The 27,905-nt window shown below is 47.2% G+C and overlaps 9 protein-coding genes across 9 annotated transcripts; 6 read left to right on the top strand and 3 right to left on the bottom strand.

Moving 5' to 3' along the window:
• Positions 1-378: 378 nt before the first annotated feature.
• On the top strand, positions 379-3,177 carry F4822DRAFT_309802 (uncharacterized protein). Its single transcript, XM_051455308.1, has 2 exons — positions 379-3,070; positions 3,124-3,177. Exon 1 carries the CDS (start codon positions 481-483, stop codon positions 2,635-2,637), a length of 2,157 nt encoding a protein of 718 aa, XP_051312013.1. The 5' UTR covers positions 379-480; the 3' UTR covers positions 2,638-3,070; positions 3,124-3,177.
• F4822DRAFT_409381 (MFS general substrate transporter) lies at positions 3,156-5,253 on the top strand. Its single transcript, XM_051458654.1, has 5 exons — positions 3,156-3,592; positions 3,659-3,970; positions 4,046-4,345; positions 4,396-4,778; positions 4,836-5,253. Exons 1-5 carry the CDS (start codon positions 3,282-3,284, stop codon positions 4,979-4,981), a joined length of 1,452 nt encoding a protein of 483 aa, XP_051312012.1. The 5' UTR covers positions 3,156-3,281; the 3' UTR covers positions 4,982-5,253.
• A 1,972-nt stretch (positions 5,254-7,225) lies between these two features.
• On the top strand, positions 7,226-8,368 carry F4822DRAFT_431110 (uncharacterized protein; the record flags this gene model as incomplete). Its single annotated transcript, XM_051461427.1, has 1 exon — positions 7,226-8,368. One exon carries the CDS (start codon positions 7,226-7,228, stop codon positions 8,366-8,368), a length of 1,143 nt encoding a protein of 380 aa, XP_051312011.1.
• Positions 8,369-10,642: 2,274 nt separating this feature from the next.
• Positions 10,643-14,507, top strand: F4822DRAFT_431109 (uncharacterized protein; the record flags this gene model as incomplete). Its single annotated transcript, XM_051461426.1, has 7 exons — positions 10,643-11,108; positions 11,215-11,484; positions 11,547-12,524; positions 12,577-13,663; positions 13,717-13,918; positions 13,977-14,382; positions 14,446-14,507. The coding sequence occupies 7 exons, from the start codon at positions 10,643-10,645 to the stop codon at positions 14,505-14,507; spliced, it is 3,471 nt and encodes a 1,156-aa protein (XP_051312010.1).
• Positions 14,508-14,848: 341 nt separating this feature from the next.
• F4822DRAFT_309531 (Mdm33 family-domain-containing protein) lies at positions 14,849-17,040 on the bottom strand. Its single transcript, XM_051455303.1, has one exon. The coding sequence runs from the start codon at positions 16,626-16,628 to the stop codon at positions 15,189-15,191; it is 1,440 nt and encodes a 479-aa protein (XP_051312009.1). The 5' UTR covers positions 16,629-17,040; the 3' UTR covers positions 14,849-15,188.
• On the top strand, positions 17,041-18,697 carry F4822DRAFT_309532 (HAD-like domain-containing protein). The gene is made up of 3 exons (XM_051455304.1): positions 17,041-17,949; positions 18,104-18,246; positions 18,301-18,697. The coding sequence occupies exons 1-3, from the start codon at positions 17,453-17,455 to the stop codon at positions 18,432-18,434; spliced, it is 774 nt and encodes a 257-aa protein (XP_051312008.1). The 5' UTR covers positions 17,041-17,452; the 3' UTR covers positions 18,435-18,697.
• Positions 18,698-18,718: 21 nt separating this feature from the next.
• On the bottom strand, positions 18,719-20,894 carry F4822DRAFT_309613 (MFS general substrate transporter). The gene is made up of 3 exons (XM_051455306.1): positions 20,760-20,894; positions 20,128-20,346; positions 18,719-20,059 (listed from the first exon to the last, which is right to left on the bottom strand). Exons 2-3 carry the CDS (start codon positions 20,292-20,294, stop codon positions 18,961-18,963), a joined length of 1,266 nt encoding a protein of 421 aa, XP_051312007.1. The 5' UTR covers positions 20,295-20,346; positions 20,760-20,894; the 3' UTR covers positions 18,719-18,960.
• A 476-nt stretch (positions 20,895-21,370) lies between these two features.
• On the bottom strand, positions 21,371-22,114 carry F4822DRAFT_309605 (AAA domain-containing protein). Its single transcript, XM_051455305.1, has one exon. It carries the CDS (start codon positions 22,005-22,007, stop codon positions 21,378-21,380), a length of 630 nt encoding a protein of 209 aa, XP_051312006.1. The 5' UTR covers positions 22,008-22,114; the 3' UTR covers positions 21,371-21,377.
• A 371-nt stretch (positions 22,115-22,485) lies between these two features.
• Positions 22,486-27,878, top strand: F4822DRAFT_431103 (RNA dependent RNA polymerase-domain-containing protein; the record flags this gene model as incomplete). Its single annotated transcript, XM_051461425.1, has 4 exons — positions 22,486-23,349; positions 23,410-25,185; positions 25,234-26,712; positions 26,763-27,878. The coding sequence occupies 4 exons, from the start codon at positions 22,486-22,488 to the stop codon at positions 27,876-27,878; spliced, it is 5,235 nt and encodes a 1,744-aa protein (XP_051312005.1).
• Positions 27,879-27,905: the final 27 nt, after the last annotated feature.

Below are 27,905 nucleotides of genomic sequence, written 5' to 3'. Positions count from 1 at the left end.
ATAGCTCCACGCTCTCGACCTTATTATAAAGTACAATCCTCGGTACTGGTAGAGCTTATTCCAACGACCTTTAAGCACCCAGGTTTCATATGAAATAACTACGATTGATGGTCATTGCGTATTTCTTCCGTAATAGAGCCGCAACTTACGCCCTAATGGGGAGCCACCTTATGACAGTTAAATATCAACCCTACCGGTGGAGGCTGTGTTGCCAACACACCCCCATCACAGTGCCAATAGTATGCGTAAGCGTGTTGCAATTGCAACACTGCTGAGTCTACCTATGTATGGAAAGCTACCTAAAGTCCAGCCGCCGTTTGGGGATCAGCTATATAAATTAGTTGGCGCGCTCTCGTTAACATCTGCACGATTTTTCGTCCTATATTTTGTTTTTGGTAGGTCCTATTGTTTTGCCAACTACCCAGGCCTTCGGCGCATTTCAGGCATAAAAGTGAACTGAGCCAGAAAAACGTTTCCTCAATGGAAAGACTTCTTGAAACGGTTCCTATTGTCGATTGGGGGGGGCGGCGCCTGCTAGAGGCGGTGCACACACACGAATGCTGTCACATACTAAGGCATGTACCGGATACCGGGTTTACTACCTTCGAAGACACCACCGAGTACGGAATAAGCACGCATATCCAGAATGAACTCTGGGAAAGGGAAGCTAAGAGGCTGTACGATGCTGTTGTTACCGATGCTCCGCTACAGTTTGTTGGTTCCGGCAATTTCAATTCTCACACAAAGGCATCATACCAGAGCCTCGCTACCTTAGTAGATCAAGTATGGTATGCTATGCATATCGCATTGCACGATGGCGAAAGTGCCCTAGCCAGGCACAACCCTAGCCTACACAATCCCCGTACCTTGAAGTCGAGTCGCAAAGTCCTTGAACAATGTGAAAATGAAAGTAACGAGAATTTAGTGCCGGACTTAGCTCGGGAAGACTTCTTCAACTTCGTAGAGTATTGTACCAATATCATAGCGCGTGTGTTATACTATGCGATAGATGCGGACTCATTACGCATTGAAATTCTTATACATTTAGCTAAGATTACGATCAAGCTAAAAATTGTATCAGAAAAGCTACGGGAATACTCGCAAATGTCCATTGACAACGGCTACAACCCCCCTTCTGATCCTAATGGCCCCCGAGGAAAGGAGGACCACAACAGCGAAGGTCCCGATTCGGGATTTCTTGACGACTCGATTCTAAAGCCACTGAGGTATTTGCAAAACGCGGCCGATGCCGGGGGGCTGTACTCCCTACAGTGCGCAAAATATCGTGCTGGGATTTTCCAGGTGTTCCGCTCTCTGATTAATCCACTACGAAGAAACAATACACTCCAGAGAACTAACGACACGTCGTATCGAATATATTCAACACTCTACGAAACCAAGGTTGACCAATGTTACATAGGCATCTATCGAGATCAAAATAGTGACATCATGGGTGCTTCCTACGATTCGAGAATTTATTATATCAACTACTTATTCCACATACTCACTAGGACTGTTAATGGGGTCCGTGATAGGGCCCCCATGAACGATCGGCACTTCGACGATCCATCATTCGACACACAGATCTTATGGAGTCATCGTGGTAGCTTTAACGGAATAGCCGCGCCCATGACAATCAGACATATCATCACAATCATGATCCCATTAATTATGACGAGCCCAAAGGTTATCTTCAACATAGAAGCCGTCCTTGGGATGATTTTATCCACTAAAATTCTTGTTGGAGGCCGGCACAGTTCAATGACGCGCCACCGAGCCGTGGAATTCCTCTGTTTAACCACAGAAGATCATAACCTCCCACACTCCGAACATGTTAGCCGGTTTGGCCACGATAGTGATGATTGGAATGGATCACGTATTCCACGAGAACACCTCGCGGAACGCAATATCACTCAGAAGATGGAAGCATGGGTATTCGAGGAAAAAGGAGTAATGGTGAAATGTAAAGTTTATGTCTGCATTCTCATGTCTCTCTGTGGACTGCTTGTTGTTGGGAGCGTGGTGGCAGGGGTAACAATTGGGCAGCGCATTTCCGGGGTGGACCCATTCAACATTACAACATACTGCTGGGCTCTTGCTGCCTTTTTGCTTCTCATTGCCAAGAATTATCGCGTTAAAGATTGGCCATGGAACGATTTCCTCCATGGGCGCGTGTTATGCAGGAGTGTCTCCGAGCTCTCATCCATCACCGGAATCGATGAGCAACTCGTCTTAACCAAACTGCTACAGAATGAGTCCGCTTCTATACTTAACACTCGTGGGCCCTATAACACTGCCTTCCGTCACAAATCAGAAGACGGTTTGTCTATCGATAGACCCCTCAGCATATGGAACATGCTGCTTAGTGGGTTGATCATGGTTGAAGTCGAGACTCATTTAGGTGGACGTGGGCTCGTTAGCCTAGATCTTCGCGGGGGTGCCAGGTATGGTTCGATTCAGAACCTTGGAAGTTCGAACTTTACAAGTGGAACTGAATTTCTGCATTGCAAAGAATTAACTTCGCCTATGTTCGACCCTGATTATTCTAACAGAATAAAATTAGAGAAAGGGAACATGTCTTGGACGCGTCTAATTGGAATTTTTCCAGATAAGTATGCCAGGTTCGAATTTATCTAGGGGTCTTATGTTGGTCTTATTTAAGAATTAGTTTGATAATGCAATCATGATATCGGGCGCAGTACCTACCTAGGTACCTAGGCACTTGGGGCAATACAAGTAGCCCGAGGTGTATTCCTGAACTTCTAGGTAGAAGTATAGTTGGATATTAACTTGTTGAATTTGAGTCAGCATAGCCGAACAAGCCGAATGATAAGAACAAGTCCGAAATCCTGGTAGACTAGCTCTTAGACCACGAATGATCTGCCTAGTTCTGCTAGAATGAACGTCATTTTATGGCTTGATCCGGACTCCGAAGATGCCCCCACCCAATCTCCCTAGCAATTTTCAGGGAGATCCAGCATACTGATAAGCGTATATGGCCTCTGATTGGACCCGTTCCGGTGGACAAAGGGATATCTCATCGACCCACGAGATATTCCCACTACCTTAGGTAGGTACTTATCTCGCCTCCACGAAGTAGGATTATTCTAAATAAGCCACTAGAATTTGCAGGTTATCTGCACCCGCCCCTGGGAGTCCCCGATGCTAGCGTAGCTATATGTACGTAATCTAGCGCATAGCATCAGCCTCAAATTTACTAGCAATTAAAAACTCTCCATGTGCAAATGTGAAATGATTTCTGCGCTGTATTTTTATTGATTATGGAAGAGAAGGCCCAGCAACTGACTACGGATGTCCCCGGCACGGGGGCGGATGCCGCTCTATCTGTACTCCAGAGAGTCGAGTTCAGTAGCGCGTCTCACCCGATTCACTGGAGTCCAGTGAAAAAATGGATTATCGTCGTCATTTACTGTTCTCTTCAAACCTTTATCACTCTCACAACCACGACTTATGTTAGCGCTGAGTTCCTCGTCCAAGAGAAATATGGCGGATCGACCCAAGTCGTGGCTCTTGGCCAAAGCATGTTTATCGTGGGAACGGCGGTTGGTCCGGCTTTTCTAGGCCCTCTATCGTAGGTACTTCCTGGTTGAACGAAGCTGATGACTGTTCCCTTCGAAACTAAGCGATTCTTATCTAGAGATATTGGAGGACGAAAATGGATTTATGTGGCATCTATTGGAGTTTATGCGATCTTGAATATTGGAACTGCGCTGGCGCGCAATTTGCCCATGCTGATCATTTTCCAGTTCCTCTGCGGGGCAGCTGGCAGCACAGCTCTCTCCAATGTGGCTGGCACGATAGCGGATCTGTTCGGTGATATGGATGGAGCGGGTCAACCCATGGCCTTATTCGTGATGTCTGCAAATTACGGTCCGAGCATAGGATCACCGATCGGAGAATTGATTGCTGAGAACGAAAAGCTGGGATTGCCATGGATATTCTGGATCAAGTGAGTTTCGATCCCAATACTTTGTTCGGCCCTGGTCTGGGTGAGTCGCGAGGATCCAATTCTAACCTTAGGAAGCGTTATTATCGGTGGTGCCTTTGCTATTATCATGTGCTTCGTCCCGGAAACATTACCACGAGTTGTCATTAGCGATGCGGCAAGAAAACATAAATCTTCGGACCCGAACGAGATTGTTGTCATGTCGGAACGTGTGGATGTTCTCCGAGAAATACGATTCGTGACGTCAATGGCGTTCCGCATCATGCTAACTGAACCCATCGTCACTTTCTTGGGCATTTATAACGGATTTGCTTATGGTCTCCTATTCTTGTATTTGGATGGTGTATTCGACGTATTCGTCGTTAATAACGGTCTATCGTGAGTGTTGCCCATCTCTGGAAGAAAAGCGCTCGTACTGATCGGCCTAGATATATGAGCGCCGACCTGACATACCTCAATTTCGTCGTCAGTGTCACTATTATGTTCCTATTCGTGCCAGTACAGACATGGTTGTATACGCGCGACCGCAAGAGAAACGGCGGCGTTGGTCGCCCGGAAGCAAGATTCCTAACGTCCTTACTGTTCGTGTGGGGCTTTCCGATATCCCTCCTCTGGTTCGCTTTCACATGCGATGGAAGCGTATCATTCTGGTCTCCTATCGTTGCTGGCGGTTTATTGGGCTTCTGTGACCCGCTGCTGTGGTTAAGTATGCTCAATTACATCGCTGATTCGTACACCAACGTTGCTGCGTCGGCGATCGCCGCGTTTTTGATACCATCTTTTCTAATCGCAGCAGCTTGTTGTCATATTGGTGAGTAATTCTCACTAAAAGTATCACCTTGAGTTAATTCTGATGTCGGTAATTTAGGTATCGTGATGTTTAACAATTTAGGCGCCAAGTGGGCTATGGCGACCTTGGGGTTCATCTCATTTGGCCTTGTCGCACTGGTCTATGTTTTGTACTTTTTCGGTCCGCGGATTCGAAAGTGGTCAAAGTTGGCCAGGAAGCACTAAACTTATTTGATCTTGGGTTCAAATATTTTGATACAGATCAAAAATTTCCCCAATATTTTATATATTACTATTTTTCTGCAATTATACAAATTGGATAGAGAAGATGGCGAGTTAGAAGATGTTGCGGTGATCTTTTCGATTGCCTAGGTTGGATCTGGAGGCAGTGGATCATGTGATTAATACTGTATATATACTGGTGCAGGCTCACTTTCGCCCTGCACCCTCCTAGAGGGTGCAGCGCTTTAATTTACAAATGGTTCAGTAATTAACAATTACCGAGGTACTTCCGGAACACACTGAAATTTCATACAATTACATGTACCTGACCCAAATTCAAATATTGATTTAACCAGGAATCGCGCCACAGTACATAAGAAGCCCATACAAAATGTATGGTATCGGATGTATTTACGAATCAATGCACCATCTGTAAATTAAAGCGCTGCACCCGTAAGGGTGCGTCGAAAGTAAGACTGCACTAGTAGACTTTTTTCGTTTGGAGCGTATCTTATATAATCATACCTATTTTACATACATATTGTGGGGATCTCTCACTCCCTTCAACGAGCCTGATGCCGTCAATATTGGAAGTTTAACATTGGAAAGTCGTTTAGATATTATTAACGTATATTGGTTTAGTTCTTCATGATTGAAAAAATCTTACGGAAGTTATGATCATGAATGAAAGGTCTGACTCAACGTTCTAGAGTGGGTATGAACAGACGTAGATATCTCTGTTTTCCAGCTTGTCAGCTTATACTACTTCGGTTGCTGACGAAGGTACCCCATAGAGGCTTAACGTCTATCACGAGCTTATGATAAGTCAAGAGTCAGAGGAAAACGAAAAGATACTCTTTTGGGTGATGGATACGAATTGCTAGTTTCAATTCGGCTTTGTTCAGAATCGTCAGTATTTTCTCCATCGCGAGGTGCTTGAGTCATTCAGGACAAGTTAGAAGATCATTCACTACAATAAGACCCTGCTTTTATATAGTACTGGGATATATTTCGCGATCCAATGATCATAAGGAAATCTGTGATTCTCTTGAAGTACGATTATGATCCGTTTCTTCGTGTCTCGCGATATGACTTAGATAGAGCCGAAATAGGTTATAAGATATTACAAGAGTCAAAAAGGTAATATTTAGTGTTGTAAGAGGCTATGTGATGGTGGTCGGGGTAGGTACCTCGCTATTAATCTATCCCAGACCAAAGTTGGCCCCAATCACTGGAAGAGAACGCTTTAGGGGAAGAATAGCAGATTCAGCCACTAATAGGTGTTATCAACCTATACCTGTCGCGCATGTTTTGCTTAGGACGCTACTAAATTTAGAGGCTGAAGAATAGTTTCATGAAACACTGCATTGAAACTTGTTATCACCCTAACTTATAAGAAACGTATGGTTCCCAGGTGTATACTATACTTGGTATTGCAGATCATGTGGATAATACAACAGACAATAGTACCTCGGCGTAGATCTCTGTCGTGGCTTCAATGCCTAGCGATATTCTTGTAACGCTCCGCTATTGTAAGAGACTTTTTTGTAAGAGACTTTTTTAATCTAGTTTATTGTATACTTCATCGACCCAGAATTGCATTTCCTTTAATATTAGCTCGGACCGATCTAGAATACTCCTACCCCTTTTGGGGGCTAGAACGCCCGCCAAGGCTGAAAATGACGGGTTTTGCCAACACGATGTCGCTTAATTTAGAGCCGCTAGCGGTTCGCGATCACGAGATGGATCGCGGTCAGTTGTTACACATAGTAGTCTAAGTAGGTTGTAAGAATCGCTGGAAGAGTCTAAAGAGAAAAAAAGACAAAGAAAAGTCGGTACTGATATCTAGCGTCGCCGTTAGTAGAGTTTATGGACATTAGGTTGTACACTAATGGCAAATTTGGCTGGCGGCGGGTAAGGCGATTTGGGGCGTACGGAAGGGGCTATGCCAGGCATGACAAGGATCAATTGAAAGCTTGGCTTTCGTTTATTTTCTCAAAATCCAGGCAACAGCTCGCCAGGATTTTTCCTTCTGTTTCCCGTCGATATTTTCCTGCGTTTTTCCATCGCACTAACCTTCGTTTCCTCTATTTCGGAATACAATATTATTCCAGTCATTCGCTTTTTCTTCGATATAATACTTTTTAATTATTACAGTGTTGTTTTGTATCATTGCTCCATTCAAAGGAATAGAGAAAGGGACCTGTACACCTCGATTAGTCATCATACATCACAATCACCACAAAGATGGCAGTCAATGAAACAACCGAGACGAGGGAGGGGCATGAGATCTCAACTGTGAGCTCTTCGACGTCGGCCAACCGCGAGAATGCCCCAGCTTTGACAACCGCTCAGGGTCAAGAGGGGAACGCAGCAAAAAATGTCCAAACGCCCTCGCCTATACGTCAACAACCGTTACCACAACCATACCCGCAGTATCAAGCACCGTATGCGCCTTATCCGTATCAGCACCCTCAACCTTACCCTTACGCTCAAGTTCGAGTCCTTCCCCCGTATTCCAAGCCTTGGACAGTCACCAAGCTCGTGCTCACAATTTTGACGCTCGTTTTCGCTATCGTAATTATGGCTCTCTCGTGCGCTCTCCTTCCTGAAGGAGGCGACGGAGAAGGTTACGCATTATTCGGCCTTCCAATCAGCATTGCCTCTATCCTGTGGAACGGCGCCGAGCTCATCACTTACGCCGTCCGTGCGCGGAAGAATGTCAAACGAGGTATACATCCAGGTGCTCACGTCGGCCTGCACCTATGTTTCTGGATCGCTTGCGTATTCGGTGTTTTCTTCGCGGTTGGGATATCCATCAGTACGCGATCAATGATCAGGGAGTGCGCCGACTATGACAGCGATAGCCGCTACTACTATAACTATTGCGACAGTTACGGCTACCGAGATACCGAGTACATGAACAACACGTACTTGCCACTCACTCAGTCCGTAATCGCGTTCTTCTGCATGATCACAATCACCCACTTCGTCCTTTTCGTCCTGGCATGTATCGACACCCACAAGCGCAACTTACTGAAGCCTGCTGGAGTCGTCTTGCCCCCAGTACCGCCTAACGGAGCCATGTACTACCCTCCCGCCCAAGTACCCGGCGCTGCGCCTTATTACCCGTATCCTATGCCCGTTGCACCTGAGCAAGTACGATATGCTGGGGCGCCTAGCGCACCCGGCGCCCCTGGTGCGACGGAGCCGAAGACCCTGAACCCGGCTGCGGCAGGACAGAACTTTCAACCTCTAGCTGGATTCTATGCGCCGCCACCGATGTCGCAAGCATACCAGCCCCCAACTCATCCTGCGCAGCAATCCGCCTCGGGATCTGATCACGAGAAGACCGTATCTACGCCGGCAGCAGCTGGCCAGGCTGTATGATTTAAAAATAATGGGACAAGCATTTGTGTTTAGCGTTTTTGCAACGTATCAGGGGTTTGGCATATATCGCTTGATTTCTTGGCTGAACGAGATGAGATCGTGCTGGAGAGGATGTCATTGATGTGGATGTGGCCATTTTTAAGGCGCTTAATGGTGATGGTTGACGTTGTTGATACCCCGAATTATTCGTCATTCATACGCGAGGTTTAAACTGCGGAAAAATGAAAAATATTAGGTTAATGGATGGTCTTGGGCATTAAAGGTTATTTCTAGGTATAACTGAAGACTTTGGACCTTTCTTCTTACAGAACCGATAATAATGAATCAGATACACTATTACGTATGCAATTTGTCTATATCTTTGATTGATGCGACAGTGTATAACATAATAATCGCAATATATTTCTAATTCTGACAGTTTGATAAGTGATGTGATGTGATATAGTGTGGGGTTATGTATTATATTCACTTTCCTTCCCCGCCTTTGAACCAACCTTGACTGACGGGTCACTCCTTGAAAATAACCTCAAGCTTTAATACAATAATAAATTAATACTACTGGCTGACGTTTCGAAGTTTCCAGGGGCTCGCAAATCCATTTTCTTAGTTGACAAATAGAGCAAAGTTTCTTCGTTTTCGTAACGTCTAACCAATAGATGATTTATGTGCCCGAATTGTTGAATCTCTACCTAACCCAAGGTACCTAGCGACCCCGCTTGGTAGGGCAAGAAATACACAATATCAACAGTTAATATAGTTCTTTGTACCTACGTAAGGTACCTACGAGTAGGGGGCATAGATGCGAGCCGCGACTCCGATCTTCAGCCTGCATTTAATGCGTACCTTGGTACACATAATATGAGAAGATCTTTTCCTATATTGTGCAATATTGCTGCTATTCGAGCTTCCCACCTTAGCTTATCACCTACATCTGCCATGCGTATGCGTGCTGTCGAATAAGAAGAAAAAAGCAACAAAAACATAAACATGAAAAATACCGCTCATTAGGTTCCAACCTCAATGGAACGCGGATTCTTTTGAATCGATCGATCTCACATCATCTGATCCATCTGAGGTTGCCATGCTGCCATGCTGCCATGCTGCCATGTTCCCGCGATCTGTTGACTGGGTTTGTATACTTCGTTTCTTACCTCGGGTCATTCTGGGTAGAGTCCTATTTGATATGTTTGGTGTTTAAATACAGGCCTAGACACGTAGTAAACCAATGGATGTGAGGATTGGTCCTTATCATTGTGGCTGGCTTTTGTGTTTCTTTATCATACCTAATATAATTTTTAACAAAACCTAACTCGCCCGTATTGCCTTGGGGTTACCTGGTAAACCGATGATGACACACATATTAAACGGCTGACACCGACACGCTACGAAACAGTTATCTGCCGATTTCATGCTTTATGTATACCTGCTTTCTACACTGCCTGCCCTACCCACCTGTATGTACCTAACCTCCTTTTTAGCTTTTTTTCTATGATAGCTTCTTCCCTTTTTTTTCTTGGCTGTGACTAACGCCTTCTCTTTTTTCAAGTGTTGAAAATGAGAAGTAATCATAATCATACGTTATTTAAGGTTACTAGGATAAACGTTGCATAAATTGCATCCAAGCCTCTTTCCCTCAACCGAAAGAAAGAATCACCATCATAATAATAATAGGTAGGTACCTATTATAACTAGTGCCTAGTAATAAGTTTTTAACATATCGGGAAAGAAGTGAGGGAGCCATCAGGTTATCCCATATCCCACAGTGGGACCCGACACGGACCACCACCACCTTGCGCCCGCCGCATGCGAGACACAAAACCCCGCCATTGACAGCGACAAACTCGTACTTAGCGTGCTTCGTCCTTGTACCGCATTTTCTTGACACTGACGACATCGCATTACCAATTTTCTTAACCCTCTTTTTTTCCTTGCCTTTCCTTTTGCTCCCACCAAACCTATCCCGCTCCTCGGACAACTCGCCAATCCGACAACTGCGCTTCTTGGCTTCGGGGTTATCTGGCCACAGTCCGCTAGTGCCACGGGTTTGTTGTTGTGTGTGTGTGCGGGAGTGTGTCCTCACAGTAGTGGTTAGTACCTAGTTAATAGTAGTGGTAGTTTGGTTGTGCGGGAGAGAGAGATAGCTTTATCTCGGGTCACCCGCATTTTCTACCAAGTCCCTCTTCTTCATTCGCTTGCCCACAACAATATCAACAACCACACAAAACAGTTCCGAATACCGGTCCCGCGCGTGACGACGCGCAACCACCGCCCAACATGAACGACGAAGATGCTTTGGCCAACATCTACAAAAAGATCGAGCGCGAGAAGGCCCTCATCAACGCTGCCAATTCTATGCGACAGCAGACCAACAACGACGATGTCCGATCCCGTCTGGATAGTCAAATGCGCGAGGGGCGTCGAAACCTCCAATTTTTTGAGGACAAGCTCCGTGATTTGCAGATGAAGCGTCTAGGATCGGGCATAGATAATCTGAACCTAGGCTCGAGCTCCTCCGTAGGTCCTATGCATGGTAGTCTCGATCCGCTCAGTGGTCGTGAAGGACCACCGCCGCCTCCGCCTAAGGATGCTGGCGGCTATTCGGGCGACGGAGGCTCGTATGGCTCACAACAATACAGTCAAATTGGCGGCCATGGCGATTTGATGCCCCCGCGACATCCATATCCGCCCCCAGGACCAACTTCGTCGGTTCCGAAACAGAGACCGAACTTTACCAAGCTAGGTATGTTACACCTTTACGTACAAACGACCCTCTAGCTAGCGATTATAGTGCTGCTGCTGCCTCCTATCTCGAAAATCAGTTATGCTAATAATTTTGTTTATTTTAGACCTGATAACATATGATACCCCATACCTCGGTCCACGAATCCAACTCATGCTCTCCCAAATCCAGTTCAAGTTGAACGTCGAAGAACAATATCTGAAAGGGATAGAAAAAATGGTTCAGCTCTACGGCATGGAAGGCGACCGCAAAAGCAAAGCGGACGCCGCCGCCAAGAAAGTCGAGAGTAAGCAGAAAATCCACCTCTTGAAGCAGGCACTCAAGCGGTACGAGGAACTGCATATCGACGACTTGGACTCGGCGGATTCGCCCGATGGTATGTTACCCTACTTCTTGAATATGTGCTATTTTCTCTATGCTTACGAATCGGCCCCGCAGATGATAGCATAAATACGCCCAATCTGCGTAAACCGCTTACTGGGCAGCTTTCGATTCGGGTTGTTCAAGTAAGGGATGTTGACCATGCGAGTACCGGACGATTCTCGCGAGGTCCGGAGACCTTCGTTGCTGTCAAAGTCGAGGATAACGTTGTCGCACGAACGAGGGTCTCACGTAACGACCGGTGGGAAGCCGAATACCACAACATCGATGTAGACAAGGCGAACGAAATCGAGCTCACAGTGTATGATAAGCCGGGTGAGCATGCTCTGCCTATCGCTATGCTGTGGGTACGAATATCAGACATCGTCGAAGAGATGCGACGAAAGAGGATCGAGGCGGAAATAACCAACTCCGGCTGGGTATCCGCTGACAGAATGGGAGGAGCCGGTGCACCGCCGCCTCAATTCCCAATGGATCCGCAACAATCGCCTGGCGGCGCCGGTCCTACTTCCCCCGGCCTCTCCGCAGGTCCAAACCAACCGTTCGGACCTCAAGCGGTACCTCAAGTTACATCTCAACCGATCGATGCGTGGTTTAACCTAGAACCCACTGGCTCCATCCACTTAAACATGAACTTCATCAAGCAGAATAAGGACCGCAGACCTGTGGATTTGGGTCTTGGGCGAAAGGGTGCCATCCGTCAACGCAAGGAGGAGGTGCACGAGATGTACGGACACAAGTTCGTACAACACCAATTTTACAACATCATGCGTTGCGCCCTTTGCGGTGACTTCCTCAAGTACTCCGCTGGTATGCAGTGCGAGGACTGCAAGTATACTTGCCATACGAAATGCTATTCCAGTGTGGTTACGAAGTGCATCAGTAAAAGTAACGCCGAAACTGATCCGGATGAGGAGAAAATCAGCCACCGCATCCCCCACAGATTCGCGCCGTTCGCCAATGTTACTGCTAATTGGTGCTGCCACTGTGGTTATATCCTGCCTTTTGGCAAGAAGAATTGTAGAAAGTGTACCGGTACCACCCCTGAATTCCCTTGTATTTTTAGGCACAACTGACTTCTCTACAGAATGTGGACTTACGGCTCACGCTCAATGTGTCCATCTCGTTCCCGATTTCTGTGGTATGAGTATGGCCGTTGCAAACCAAATCCTCGAGGGCATCAGATCTCAAAAACAACGACAGCAAAAAGCGACTTCATTGAGCGAGAAGACGTTGAGAGCAGGCAAGATGAGCCCTTCGAGCACCTCATCAGGACCTATGTCGCCCTATGGGGCGCCATCTTACCAGCCCAGTGTAGCTTCTCAGGAGGCAACCGATGCTGCCAAGGCTATGTATGCTAGCCAGACATCACCATCAAGACCGGTCCATCCCGATCGTACTTCATCAGGCTCTAGCGCTGCCGCTGCTGCCGCTACTGCTGCCATGAGTGGCACTATGGCATCCCAATCTGGCCGTCCGGGACAGATTCCGGATTACTCTTCGGGTAGGGTAGGAGGCTATGGTGGATCTATGGACGCTCAGGAAGACCCGTATGCTGCTAATCAAGGATATAATATTCCTTCGCAGCCTAAATACAATCCGGCGGCGTATGCTAATATCAGCAACTATCCTCCTAGTCAACCACAAATACAGCAGCAGCAGCAGCGCCCTGTACAACAAGCACAGTCACCAGCGCCGCAATTGCAACAACAAATGTACCCTCCTGTTGCACCAATTGCGAAGCCACAGCCAGTCCAGGAGACCCCTTCGCTAACATCCAGTGCTACGTTACCACCCCCTTCGAGGAAACCTTTACCCCTGGCTACAGATCCAGGAACAGGACAGCGAATTGGCTTGGATCATTTCAATTTCTTGTCCGTTCTTGGAAAGGGTAATTTTGGTAAAGTCATGTTGGCTGAGACGAAGAAGACACGACGACTTTACGCTATCAAGGTTCTCAAGAAGGAGTTCATTATCGAGCACGACGAAGTTGAAAGTATCCGATCTGAGAAGAGGGTCTTTTTAATTGCGAATCGGGAGCGTCATCCGTTCCTAACCAATCTGCATGCCTGTTTCCAAACCGAAACGAGAGTGTATTTTGTCATGGAGTACATTAGTGGTGGCGATTTGATGCTTCATATTCAGCGCAGCGCATTTAGCACAAAGCGTGCACAGTAAGTCGCAACACGCAATATCATTACGGAATGTTCACTGACAACCCTAATAGGTTTTATGCTGCTGAAGTTTGCTTAGCTCTTAAGTACTTCCATGAGAACGGTGTTATCTACCGTGATCTTAAGCTTGACAACATTCTTCTCGCTCTTGATGGTCATATCAAGATTGCTGATTACGGTTTGTGTAAGGAGGATATGTGGTATGGCTCCACAACCAGCACCTTCTGTGGTACGCCTGAATTCATGGCTCCTGAGGTATGTGTCTCATCCCCACTCATAATCCGGCCCAATTGAGTGTCTAACTTCGTCTTAGATTTTGATGGACAAGAAATATGGCCGAGCGGTGGATTGGTGGGCATTTGGCGTCTTGATATATCAGATGCTTTTGCAACAATCTCCCTTCCGAGGTGAAGACGAAGAAGAAATTTACGAGGCGGTCCTTGCAGATGAGCCACTCTATCCTATCCACATGCCTAGGGAATCGGTCTCAATCTTACAAAAGCTTCTTACGAGGGACCCCGAGCAAAGATTAGGAAGTGGGCCGACTGATGCTCAAGAGGTCATGAGTCAGCCCTTTTTTAAGAACATTGTGTGGGATGATATTTATCACAAGCGCATTCCGCCCCCATTCGTGCCTACGATAAAGAGTGCTACCGATACCAGTAACTTCGATTCCGAGTTTACCAGCGTCACACCAGTACTGACACCGGTGCAGTCAGGTAAGGATATATCCGTCTCTATTCATTGTGAAGATTTGAACCTTGCTAACCTAATCGTCCTAGTGCTTTCGCAAGCCATGCAAGAAGAATTCCGTGGATTCTCATACACGGCGGACTTTGATTAGGAGAGTACACTGGAACTCGAGGATGTGCTGAACAGAGCACGGCGCACATGCGTGGGGGGTAATACGATCTTTTTTTTGTTGAGCGCTCTTGGAGCTCTATAGGAAGTATGAATTAGGAGGGGACGAGCGGGACGAAGCAATATGCTAATTCAAGGCGCATTGATACACAAAATGTTGCTAGTTTGATATTACTCAAGGCAGCGAGCAGTATACCCTAGGTAACCTCTCTCGATCGAGCCGCGGAAACAATTAGGCGTTTCGTGAGAATGTCATTCGCTGGGCGAAGCTTTCACTTACAAAAGAAAGAGAGGATAAGTTGTTGATTCCCCCCAAAGCATACGTGCTTTTTAGAATTTGTTGTTGTTAGTCGTGGAGTGGCAGTTACTGACGATGCAAGGTTATATGTTGTCGTGAAAGAAAAAGTTATATCCAGGCATTTGAGTACCTATCTATTTGCCCACGCCCTTTTTTTATATTAGACTACCCTAACCTAGCCGATAATGCAACAATCACCCTTCTTTTGAATATGTTTATATGTACAAATGGATTTACATACATAGTAAGATAGTCTGGGGGAGTTTTTCTTGGGTATCGTAAACAAATTTTGTACAGTTGAAGATAGGTAGGTAGGTGGTGTGGTTGTAGTTGATAAAGTACAAAATTCTTGACGCACGGTCTATTTTATACTCTTCGAATAAATAAGACAGCTGAAAGTATAGTACTGACGATTGCCGCACCGGCTGCGGCGCCTTCGAGGGCTATTAGCGAAACGTCTCTCATTCGGATGGCGATCCTCCTATCACTTGATAGGTCGATGAATAATGCTTTCCACCAATTAGGATCGAATAGTGTTTCTCGGATATCTTGCCATGATATGTTTATCCTCGGGGGCCAGGGTTTCTCTATTGTTATTAGGTCGTGGGTTAGTTCCGCCTCAGTCGGCTTCGGCTCCGGTTCGGCAACCTTAATCGCAACGGGCGCTTCCGCCGCGGCGGTCGCAGCAGCGTTCAACTCTTCAACTCTCCTCCTCTCCCTCTCCACTTCCCGCTCCTTCTCATCTAACCTCCGCTCCTCTTCCAACGCCTCGCGCACCTTCTCCTCGAACCCCTTAACCAATCTTTTCCGCCTCCAGGGCTCAGCGCCAAACTGGAAAACCAAGAAAAGCAGCACGTTAACACTCATCAAACCCCACGTACCCCACGTACTCATGCGCCGAATCTTATCGCTCCAAATCTGCTCCTCATGATACCGCGACAATATCCCCGCGCTAAGCTCCCGTCCTAGTCTCTCCACAGTATGTTCCGCTTCCTCGAGCTCGGAGGCGCGCGAGGCGACCGCGGCTTCGAGTTCGTAGTCTTGACGGTATAACGCGGTAAATCGTTCGAAATCGGCTGGAGACCAGGTTTTTTGACGTGCTAGGAGGGCGGTTACTTCGCGTTGCGTGGATGCGCGTTCGGCGACTGCGTGCTTGTAGGCGCCGCGCGCGGCGTGCAGGGAGGCTTGGGCGGAGGCTAGGTCGGCTTCGAGGGTGCTGATTTGGGATTTTAGGGTTTCGATGCCGGAGTAGCCTGTTAGGTCGTTGATGCGTTGGGAGGCGGCGAAGAGAGTAGTTTGTGCGCGGTCCATGAATGCGCTGAGCTGGCGGTTGAGGGAGGAGCGGCGGGAGTTTTGCGTTGATGGGAGGTTAGGGTCGGCGGGTTTCTGAGGTTCGGGCTCGGGTTCGGGTTCATATTCTGGAGGTGGAGGAGCTGATTGCTGGTGCTGTTGTTGCTGTGGGGTTGGTGGTTTTGAGGGTTCTGATTGCGGCGTTTCTGGGAAGGGTGGAGGAGGGAATGGTGGGGTGGGGTTGTGGTGCCCGGCGGGAGAATTGCTTTGGGCATCATTGTTATTAGGAGGTTTTGGAGGAGTTGAATTGGAGGATGACGAAGAAGAGGAGGAAAATTGGAGTTGTCGTCGACTCAAGATGGGAGAATAGCTATGTCGGCAGCTCGGGCATATCGGGATGGATGGTCGGCTAGAGATGAACTTCCTGGTCGATTGAGATGCCAATTGAGGTACCAATTGATCGAAAATACGGCAACTAGACCCGAATATGGGCATCAAAGCCCGAGAAGTCGACATTAGAGTCGGATAGAGAAAGGGGGGAAGGGTTGGGTGAACCCTTCCTCTTGGTGCGGCTATTATTTCCTGCTGCGTGATCTGTACGGGAATTAGAAGTAAGACACGATAAACTTCCTTACCCCGGTAGATTGAAGTAAGGATTATGACGCTCGTTGTAGTCGGACCGGGAAAGAATTAAAAAATGCCACCGAAGAATATCCGGTCACCGCCCTATCGGAACATAAGTGCGAATGCTGGGAATGCTGAGCTGGAAAGATTAGAAAGTGAAGATTGGAAGATAAGGGGGCCCTGCCAAGATGCACTAATAAGCCTCAGTGGGGAGGTTTCCATTTTGGCAGAAAAGCATCGCCGATCGTGAAAAATTAAGATGGAGGGGCAGAGGGGCATAAGGGAAAGAACCCCGCGGATCGCTCTAGTTTGATACATGTGTTTGGTATCGGTGTTGGCATTGGCGCGTGGACCGAGACCCTGAGAAATCTGAGAGAAACTTTATTTCGCTCATCTCATCAACTAATCTCGTCATCCCTCACTTCCCTCTGGCCCAAATCGTGACTTTTTAGGTTTGCTAGAACGCGAGATAACGCAGGAGCGTCTCGATACAGAAACTCTTAAGAAACACTCGTTTATTGTGTGACGTCACTCCTTCTTTACTACCTTTAGAAATCAGAAATTAGAGCAAAGTCCCTCAGAATCTTGTATCTGACTCACCTTTTTTTATATCAGGGGATATATACACCCCGAAAAGAATTACAGCCCTCAATCACCACCAATTCGTCTCCACTACCTCAACCGCCAAGCTCAGATATTCAATCACGACAGACAACATGGCCCAACAGAACGGTACTAATGGGACTTTACCCGCGCTGCGTACGCAGCCAAAGGCCATCTTCTTCACCGACTTTGACGGTACCATCACGTTGCAAGATAGTAACGACTTCATGACGGACAATCTCGGTTTCGGTGTAGAATTACGGAAGAAGGGCAACGAGGATGTACTTTATGGGCGACGATCTTTCCGCGACAGCTTCCAAGAGATGATGGACAGCGTTAAGACACCTTACGACCAATGCATTGCTACGTTGCTCAAGAACGTCCAGCTTGACCCTCGGTTCGCCGAGTTCTTCCAATGGACTCTCCAGAACAACGTGCCTGTCGTTGTTCTTAGCGGTGGTATGCAGCCTATCATCCGTGCTCTGCTTGGTCACCTCGTTGGTGAGGACGCCGTTCAGCACATGCAAATCATCAGCAATGACGTCCAGGCTCGCCCTGGTAAGAGCATCAACGAGGAGAACGGATGGGATATCAAGTTCCACGATGACAGGTGAGTCACTTATTTTCCTTTGCTTGTTAAACCTTTATCCCCTAAGTATATGTACTCGTATGTACCAATGTGGGATGTATATAAGATATGAGCTAGGTAGACTGTAATAATGTAGAAGTCGATAGCTAATACATGTTTTATTACCTAAAAATAGTGACTTCGGACACGACAAGTCTCTCGAAATCAAGCCCTACGCCGCTCTACCAGACCGGCCTATCATGTTCTATGCCGGTGACGGTGTATCAGACCTATCTGCTGCAAAGGAGACCGATTTGCTATTTGCCAAGGCTGGCCGAGGTACACTCCCCTTTTAATTTTTCAATTATCATGAAATACTAATGAATCAATTAGATCTTGTCACCTACTGTGAGAATGAGAAGGTGCCGTTTGTCACTTTCAATGACTTCTCCGACATTCACAAGATTGTTGCCGACGTCGTTGATGGCAAGATCAGCGTCAAGGAGGCGGCAAAGGGAAGACTGTAGATTGATGCATCTTTTCGGTCTAGATAAGAGGCATTTCTTGTAGCTAATCTCGTGCCTAACGCACGTTAGCAGCCAATTGCTATATCTCTACTGTCTAAACAACAAATCATAAACATATTTCCGGTCCTGGGGAGGCAGATATTACTTTAGACGGACGGATAGAAAGGTAGACGGGGAATATTTTTCGTTTGGCATTGAGGATGGCCTTGATCCTATCAAGGATCGGCGACTCACTAGCAGTGCGCATAGCTCAATAGAATTTCGCAATTATTCACCGTAAGGCTTTAAATGAGTAAATTGAAACCAGTGGATTTTGAAGTGGGACATAAATCAAAATATTTCCTTCATTTTTTTAACAAATCCAGTACTTTCGCGGGGTTCCCATGACCTGTGTATCACTGGAGATACGCCCCAAGACACCTTTGGTTGTTTAAATGAGATCCCACGACTACCTCCACATATCCCCCACCGAAACCTACCACACACCCGCTCACTATCATAAACCAAGCCCGTATAAATCTCCGGCTTACTCCGTCCTCTTCCTAATACTAGGCTGCCCCAACCAGCACAAGCACATGACCGCGAATAAACCGATAGCAATTGGATGCAGGACGAAGGTACCAGCCGCCTGAGCCAAAAGACCAGTAGTAAACGGAGCGACAGCACCACCAGAACTACCAAAAGCGCTGATAATTCCCATACCGCTGACTTGTTCGCGACGAGAAAGGTTGCGTGTAAAAACAACGGCGGCGCAGGGGTAGACAGGCCCAAGTAATAATCCAACAATGGCTAGCGAAACAGCTTCACCAATAATGTTAGGAACTAGCCAGACCAGCAATTGGAAGATAGCAGCGCCAGCTACGAGAATATACACGAAACTCTTCTCGCCAATCTTAGCGCCGATAGGCGAAAGCGCGAATCGACCTAGCGTAATACCAGCCCAGAAACCCGAGGTCACGTAACCGACAGCCGAGGGATTACCATTTCGCGTAGCGATCAAGAATGAGATAACCCAACCGGAGATGGATACTTCGGCTCCCTGGTAAGCGAAGATGAAGATAGCACCTAGGATGACGACCTTGGACTTGAAAGCGAGGAGCATCATGGACATCTGGTCAGCACCGCGGGAGCTTGTTTCGGAGAGAACGTTCGATTCGTTACCGCCGCGAAGCTCTTTCTCGTAACCCCAGAAAGACCAGAGGGAGAAGCAGGCGTTGAAGAGGGCGAGGCCGAGTGTTATTAAATAGTATCGGCTCCATATGGCACCGCTCGAAGCGATGGACGTCGCGACGAGTGGGCCAATTGTGCCGCCGACTCCGTAACTACCATGCATAGCACCGAGCATCGTCGTGTTGTTACGTAGGTTGGCGCAGAAAACATTGGCGATAGCTAGTTGAAGAGCGAGACCGAAGCCAATGAAGAAGTAAGCGATGACCACAGAGGGGAATGGCGCTGCGCAGATGAAAGGAATGAAACCGATAGCCACGCAGAGCTGCGACAATGCGATGGTTTTGGCTCGTCCTAGGCGCTGGCGGATTTGGTCGACGAATGGCGCCGCCATGATGAATCCCAGGGCGTTTCCGATGAAGATAAGAGATACTTCGGCGTACCCGATACCATAATAACTACAAGATCACTTCAATTAGTCTTCACCTACCTTCATAAGATTCGTAAGTCGAGAAGGATCACTTACGTTTCCATATAAGGAATTAGGGCACCGGGAGCTGCGTCAATCAAACCACCCAAGAAGTTCTGGAAACAACATGACATAAGTCGGAACTTGTTCTTGGGCGGGTCATTGAGGGTTGGGAGAGCGTCAATGGCGTCGGCGGGCTCAGCTGGAGTACCCGGGACGCTCATCTCAAGGTCCCTCTCCTCTCGAGGAGTAGCAGGGTTGGATGTACTGAGGGGACTAGAAGGGTTGGTGTCATTGCGAGGGTATCGGAGAGACTCCAGTTCAAGTGGGTCTTGTTGAGGAACGGCAGGATAAGTCCTAGATACAGCTTTCTGAGGCGCTGCTGGAAGGGAATGTTCGTGAGATCTCGAGTTAGACTCGACTTGGACGAGCGTCGCAAAAATTGATGATTCCATTTTGGATACTTATCTCATTCTCTAGATAGAAACTTGAATAAAAAGTTGCGATCCTATGAACGAAAATAACTTGGATTAAGAAATAAAATTTTCTAGACTTAAATTGTGCAGAAAATGAGACGTGAGCGGGTGGAGGAGGCGATAGTCAATAGGATTATTAATTGAAAGTGGTGGGAAACCCTGTATTACACCAAAGTCTAAAGGAATATGATGCTCAAGGTACACTTATCTTACCAAAATGACGCTCAAGAACGCAGTTCACGATCGTATCGGTGTGTGGCTAGGCCCCATGGGGCGAACCGGCCTACGGTGGTGCGGTATCCCCCCATTCGTGTTCCAAGAGTCTTTCGGGAAGAGCACCAAGGGTCTTATCCGCCAATCATAGCAATCCATGGACAGCGCAAAAAGGCCTTCCGTTAGTTGCTCCACTGCGATGACCGGAGAATGCGGAGAATAACTCATAAAGAAGGACGCAAAGAGCTGGAGGGTTTGCTAGCGGCGGGTGGGGTTGCGATATGAGACGGCACCAACACCTTGAACCCTTTCGAAACTTCATATGAAAGAGCTCTCTGTATGGTGTACCGTGAGCCCGATTGGACGGATCATGGACCGGGATATGGTTCCACCCTGCAGGGCTGAAAGGACTACTGCGATTCTTCTGCAAGTCGATGTGTATGTTGTTATAGATGTGGTGATTCTGGTGATGCTAAAGATGAGAAGGGTGCATTCTAAATGGGGTAGCTCCGCCGGTCTAACATCGGCGACGGGTAAACATCGGGTGACGGTCTCCAGTATTGCATCATATGCATGTCTTATCACATCGAGTCCCATGCTTTAATTAGAAGGAAATGTCTAGCGTTGATTATTCCCAGCCTCCTCCCATTTTGTGATGACAAATCGAGTCCGATCCTCAGTGTCATTCATCCTCGCAGGCAAATTTTCATATTGCAATCCCATTTCGTCTAGGGACTCGCAGAATATGTCGTGGAAATAAGTCCAATCCTCAATGTCCTTCGGCATTAGTCTCACACCATCATCTTTAAGCCATGCGGGACATGGTTCGCAGACGATGATGAGCGACTTGCTCATTCTCTCTTTCAATTCCTTCCACTCTGGTGTCTGCATCAGATTCGTGAACGCCTCTTGACCGACGTATCTTTTCGCATACACAATCGGATCCATCCCAGATCTATCTGAGATGAACCATCCTTCCTCTTGGTGTATTGCTCGTTCGGCTTCTGCTTGAGCCTTCAATATTAGCCCCTGAAGAGCCAAGCTTCGCTCAGGAGTAACAACATCATCTGAAGTAAACTGATGTTTCCGAAGGACCGATCGTGCTACTTCCAAGATGACTCCCGGAGCGTCTTTTTTCTGAGGGGAAGTCTTGGTAAAATGATCTCGAAGGGCGTTTACGAGTGTGGTCTTCCCTGTGCATTGTGCGCCCACAATGTAAATATTGGTCTTTTGGGTATTGATTGCCATGGTGTAGATGATATCCTCCTCCAATGAGTCAGGAGAAACACAGCCATGTAGGTAAGTTATGAACGTGAAAGTCGGGGTATTCGCGTCTATACGTCCAGCTCATCAATTGATTTAGGTACTTTGGCTGTTGTGTAACAGTGTGATCACACAGTACCCTAAAAAAGTGACAGGTAACAAGCAGCCAGCAGACCGGACCAATTATTAGATTTGAAGCATGCGCAGCTGCCTTGTGGAAAGCGCGTACTGCCTGCCTGCCTGCCTGCCCCTCACAATTAAGGTATTGGGCTTTATGGGCAATTGCCCTGTCCTGTCTCGTACCTGCTACATCTATCACCAGTAACTCGACAACCTTCAATATTCCTAGCGCTACATGTGTGCTTACACTTACTTCTCCACCCTGTCCTAATATCTGCTCACACGTGCACACTAAGAATCGCAAACCACTTCTAGATGCAGTCATCTTCGACTTACAGCGAGGATGTCAAGCAAGAAAGATAAATTGAATACATACACCCACCTTTTACAGGATATAGTCAGGCTAGATGACCGGGAATGGCAATTCAATGTTCCGAATTTGCCAAACGCAGACAAGCTCAATCAGAGACAATTCGTAAAAGTCGTCACATTGGTTACGAAGGGATCCGAACAGCATATGGTGCTCAAGTTGGAACACATCAATGTGAATCGAGCACTTAGAAGTGATCCTCTTGATCGTTTTATGGTTGTTTCCCTAGCAAATTTCCGTCCTGTTAGCAATGTATCTACTACTGAAGGCGCCTTGCGACCGACAACCCCAAGAGAATGCACCGACTATGTTATCCGACTACTTAGATCCGGAATCTCCTTGCAGGGGGTTCACTACAACTTCTACGGTCATAGTAATAGTCAATTGAAATCGCGAACGTGCTTCCTTTATGCAGCCCCCAAGGAGGAGGTCACGCGTAAGGTCGAAGCTCTTGGTGACTTCGCCAAGATGAAGACTGTCGCTAAGAAGGCAAAACGAATTGGTCTTCTCTTTTCCACTGCTCACGTAGCAGACACCGTAAAGCCAGATCGATGCGAAGATATTGCCGATATTGAGACGATGGACTACGTTTTCACAGATGGTTGCGGTCTGATTTCTCCACGTCTAGCGCAGGAGCTCTCTCGAAAGCTTAAGATTGTGTTCCGGGACCGTCGATATACCCCCTCCGTCCTCCAGATCAGATACCGTGGCTACAAGGGCGTTGTCACGTTAGATCCGCGTTTGAAAAAAGAGCCCATTTTATTGAAGTTGAGAAAATCAATGAAGAAATTCAGTGGAGGCGATGACTACTCTTTTTCTGTAGTCGAGTACTCGAAGGTATTAGTGCCCTCTCCCCAGTTTTATGATCTGGTTCTAATTATATTCGATAACAATTAGCCTTACACATTTGGCTTTCTGAATGATGAGGTCGTTATTCTGCTACACAGTCTAGGAATTCCACAGTCCGTTCTATTGAAGAAACAGGAACAGCACTTTGAATTTCTCGCGACTGCTACCAGGGATGAGCGGGCGGCCTTCCGCTTTCTGTCATACGTGAATATGCCTGACCTCGCCGAAAAAGTCGTAATGGAATCACTTGACTCGATTCGACCGAGGGTCAATGCTCTTGTTAACTCCGAATTTGATAAGATGCTCAACAAGAGGGAAGAACAGAAGTGCAGAATTCTCGTGCCACAGTCGAGGCTGTTGTTTGGCGTTTGCGATGCTTGGGGTGTCTTGAAAGAGGGCGAATGCGCAGTCAAAGTTACTACGGATGGCGATGGGCAACCCCGTGCCCTCAAAAGCACAGAAGTCTTAGTGACAAGAAATCCTTGTTTACACCCTGGGGATTTGCAGAAGTTCAAGGTTGTAGAAAAGCTTGAATTGGCTCACTTGGTGGATTGCATCGTCTTTCCAACGCAGGGCAGACGGCCCGCAGCCGATATGATGTCGGGTGGTGACCTTGACGGTGATACCTTTTTCGTTTGCTGGGACAGCGAACTCATTCCGTCCAAAATCGCACAGTCAGCACAATACCCAGGGGCTCGTGAGCCTCTCAGATTCAATCCTATCACGGACGATGATCGATTAGTCTACTTCGCTGGATACACAAACACCTCTTTAGGCCGCGTTAAGAATCTATACCTCGATTGGGCGAGAGTTCGGGGTCCCATGTGTGCCGAATGCCAAGAGCTTAACCGGTTATTTTCCCAATGTGTTGATGGGAATCGTATCAAAATCCCACCAAAACTGATGAACAGCCCACCGGTTGGCCCGGATACCCCCCCTTTTATCCTTGATGAACTGCATAACGCAGCAAAGCAGTCAATAGAAAGAAATGAGAGCCTCACTAGAGACTGGAATGGCTTACCATTCGAGGTGGTTGAACTCTTATTAGCTCGGGATAACATTGCTATGTCTGAATTTGAGCTGATCAGGCTCACCTTCAAATGGTGTAGGAAGAACGACGCTCCACTTGAGGATTTCCTAGACTTCTTTGACTTCAATGTCCTAGCATACGAAGAAAAAGCATGGGTGCTTGGTCAGCTTCCTCCAACAAGAGATGTGCCAAGTCTAATCATGAACGCACTTTGTTCATCAAGCCTTGTAAATGAGCATGAGTTACAGAGGTTCGGACTCAATCACCCAAGGATTAGATGGAAACGTTACTTCTCTTCAGAATGCGATCGGCTAGCCACATTCCTCGATACAGCAACCAAAACTCTTGAATTATACCATCGTAAACTAATTCTCTTTCGAGTTGATGAACGATTGACGGTAGGAATATACGTTCCGCAGAGGGTTGAGAAATCACAAGACTGCCTCGTGGATGACCACGTACGCCTTCTTGCATTTCCGCATTCCCAAGGAGCCGAAACACAGAGCCGACTAACTCTTCCCACGAAAAAGAATTACCGCCTCTATTGCGATGAAAACGCCTTTCAACTTTTCGAAGGTCAGCGTGGAAACACGTGGATCTTCATCGGTCGCGGCCCGTCCGACGATAGTGAGTATCGAAACACGACAAATAAAGGAGATCGGAGACGACAGCGACAGGCAACAGTAGACAGTGGGGTCAACTTTGATTGCAGAGCAAGCATCGCACTAGACAAGTTCAGTAGAGGAATGCAGAAGCATGTTGGACGAGTGAATCGGAATGGGATTTCTGCGGCAGTAAGTTTTCTACCTCGGGAGATTACGACGGGAACTAAAAATTTCCAGGAAATATATATCATTAGCAATCGCGACACCGATTCTATGAATAGGCTCGACCTCTGGCTAGAGTACATTGACACGGAGGAAAGGTTGCCTCTTTTCGAGCAGACCGCAAAAGAATACACAATCCCTAGTGTCAAGGATGTAGATTGGATGGCAGAACCCGAATATATACCTCGGATTGCGAAACAGCAAGATTTTTCCGTCCTTATGGATATGGAAACGACTGAAGAATATGAACATCTTTTCTCCTGGCTATTCGAACGGGATCAGAAAGGATTACTTTTTCAATGCTTCGAATACCTGCTCAGAATTATTGGGGAAGATCAATTCGACCAGGTACAATGGCATGATGTCCTTCAAGCAATGCTAGAATTTCTCAAACGCGCTCCATTTTTAGCGGTCAGTTTCCCTCCGAAGGAAACCAGCGACACGTCTTGGCATGAGTTATCAACGCTACTTGAATCTCATAGCATAACTATCCTACGTGCTTACGTCCTGTATGCCAATGATGCGCAAGAACTCATCGTGACACCTTTCCAATCCTTCCTATCTACAATCCAATTCTTGGGGAAGGATGAGTTCGCCGATGTTGTGCAACTCATATCTCTTTCGGTACGATCATCAGAAATTGCTTTGGATCTTCTTCTCGGGTCCCTTGAACGTGAGAGCAGCCGAATCCTCTCAGGCCGACCAGCAGTCATTCATCACTTCGTGCGAAATCTCATAGGTATCGCGATCGATCATATCGGGGAAGCAAGTGAAGAGCATAAAGCCAGAGAAGGTCTGCTCGAATTGAAATTGCCCCAAGAGCAGAAGGAAGGCCAACAGTCGGACGGCAACATCGTCGAGATACCGTTCAGAATTGATGCACCAGGTGGAACACCAGAAACATCGGCACATGTGCGTTTGACCACAGCTAGCCCGCCAGAGAATGACGTGGTAGGAAAAAATTATTCTATCGATGGGCTTGTCGTACGATCCGAACAAGTTCTTGCACGTATCCAATGTTTCCACCCATTACCTCCATATTTTGAACGTTGCTCGTGGAGGATCCAGAACTGTGGCCCTTTCGTGACCAGCAGAACCATGTTCGATGCCGTTCGCACTTTCGCGACAGAACCCGGGAAATGCAGGATTCGAGAGCAGATCCTAGGGCTACCAATGCCAGATATATTTCTAGATCCGGATGGAGAGCGACTGGTCTTTGAACCTAGGGAAAACCTGAACGCCAGTCAGAACGCAGCCGTCAAAGCAGTTCTGAAATCCCCACTTATCTGCTTATGGGGGCCTCCAGGAACGGGCAAGACAGAAACTATCGTGGAGATGATACGGGAATTCCAGAAAGCCTTCATAGAAGCAAGGATCTTAGTGACGGCACCTACTCACAATGCTGTGGATAACGTTATGCGGAGATATATTACGCGCCTGGGTCCCGAAAACATATCTATGCCGCGTCTCTCCCCACTTCGAGTGTCAACTGAAGTAAGTGGAAACTAATTTTTCAAGGGTCGCTCAATACTAACCATGTGCAGGTTCGCAAAGTAGCGGAGGACTTGAGAAAGTATACGTGCGACGCAATGGCAGGTCAAGATATCAACACCAGTCGAATTGCACACGATCAGGCTAAAAAGAGGATTAAGAACTGCCAAATAATCTTCACCACTTGCATTGGCTCGGGACTTGGCCTTCTTCGCTCGCAAGATTTCGATACGGTTATCATCGATGAGGCATCACAGCAAACCGAGCCCGCGTCTTTAGTTCCGCTGGTGAAGGGTTGCGAGAGAGCTATCCTAGTAGGAGACCATGTCCAACTTCGCCCGACAGTTCAACCCAACGCGGCTTTGGTTGAATTTGACGTATCGCTCTTCGAACGGCTCTACAAACAACCAGATTTGTCGCAAGACAATCAGCTTGATCATCCGATAGCGGAAAACAATTCTCACCCAGTAACCAAATTGATGCTGGATACACAATATCGTATGCATGAGTTAATCTGCGAGTTTACATCAAAAGAGTTTTATGATCACAAGCTCCAGACCGGAATCCGACCCGATTCAAGACCACTTTTTAATTCGGCATTCCCGTGGCCCTCCCACGTCTCGTCAATTGGGAGTGGACTCCAGGCAGCATCAGCGACTGAGAGAGCAAGAATGGTGTTCGTAGAATGTGCAATCAGGGAAGACTTGGGTAATAAATCAAAAGTTAACCAAGGCCAGGCAAAGCTCTGCGCTCACATATGCAAACTGCTATGTACGGAGGCAGACAAGGGAGACAAACCAGCCAATCCAGCACCAATGATTGCGGGCAAGCAGTCTATCGCGGTACTCACGCCATATTCGCGACAAGTAGAGCTATTGAAGAGACTACTATCTAATGTAGTTGGTGATGTTGAGGTTTCGAGCATCGATGGATTTCAAGGCCGCGAAGCTGACATAGTTGTATTCGTATCCGTTCGATGCAACGAACGTCAAGAGATCGGATTCCTGAAAGACCTACGTCGGATGAACGTCGCATTGACCCGGGCCCGAGCCGGACTAATAGTTATCGGCAACCGGACGACTTTGACGAAAGGTACGGCGGATCCGGAGAGTACTGCTATGTGGGCCAGGCTGGTAGAACAGCTGACGCCGGTTCCAATTGAGATATAAAAAAGAAAAATAAAGCCTAAATCGGTC

This window comes from Hypoxylon trugodes, assembly GCF_022578975.1.
Source record: "Hypoxylon trugodes strain CBS 135444 unplaced genomic scaffold F4822scaffold_7, whole genome shotgun sequence".
NCBI lineage: Eukaryota > Fungi > Ascomycota > Sordariomycetes > Xylariales > Hypoxylaceae > Hypoxylon > Hypoxylon trugodes.
Note: the sequence above shows the minus strand (reverse complement) of the source record. Positions and strands in the feature narration are given on the sequence as shown.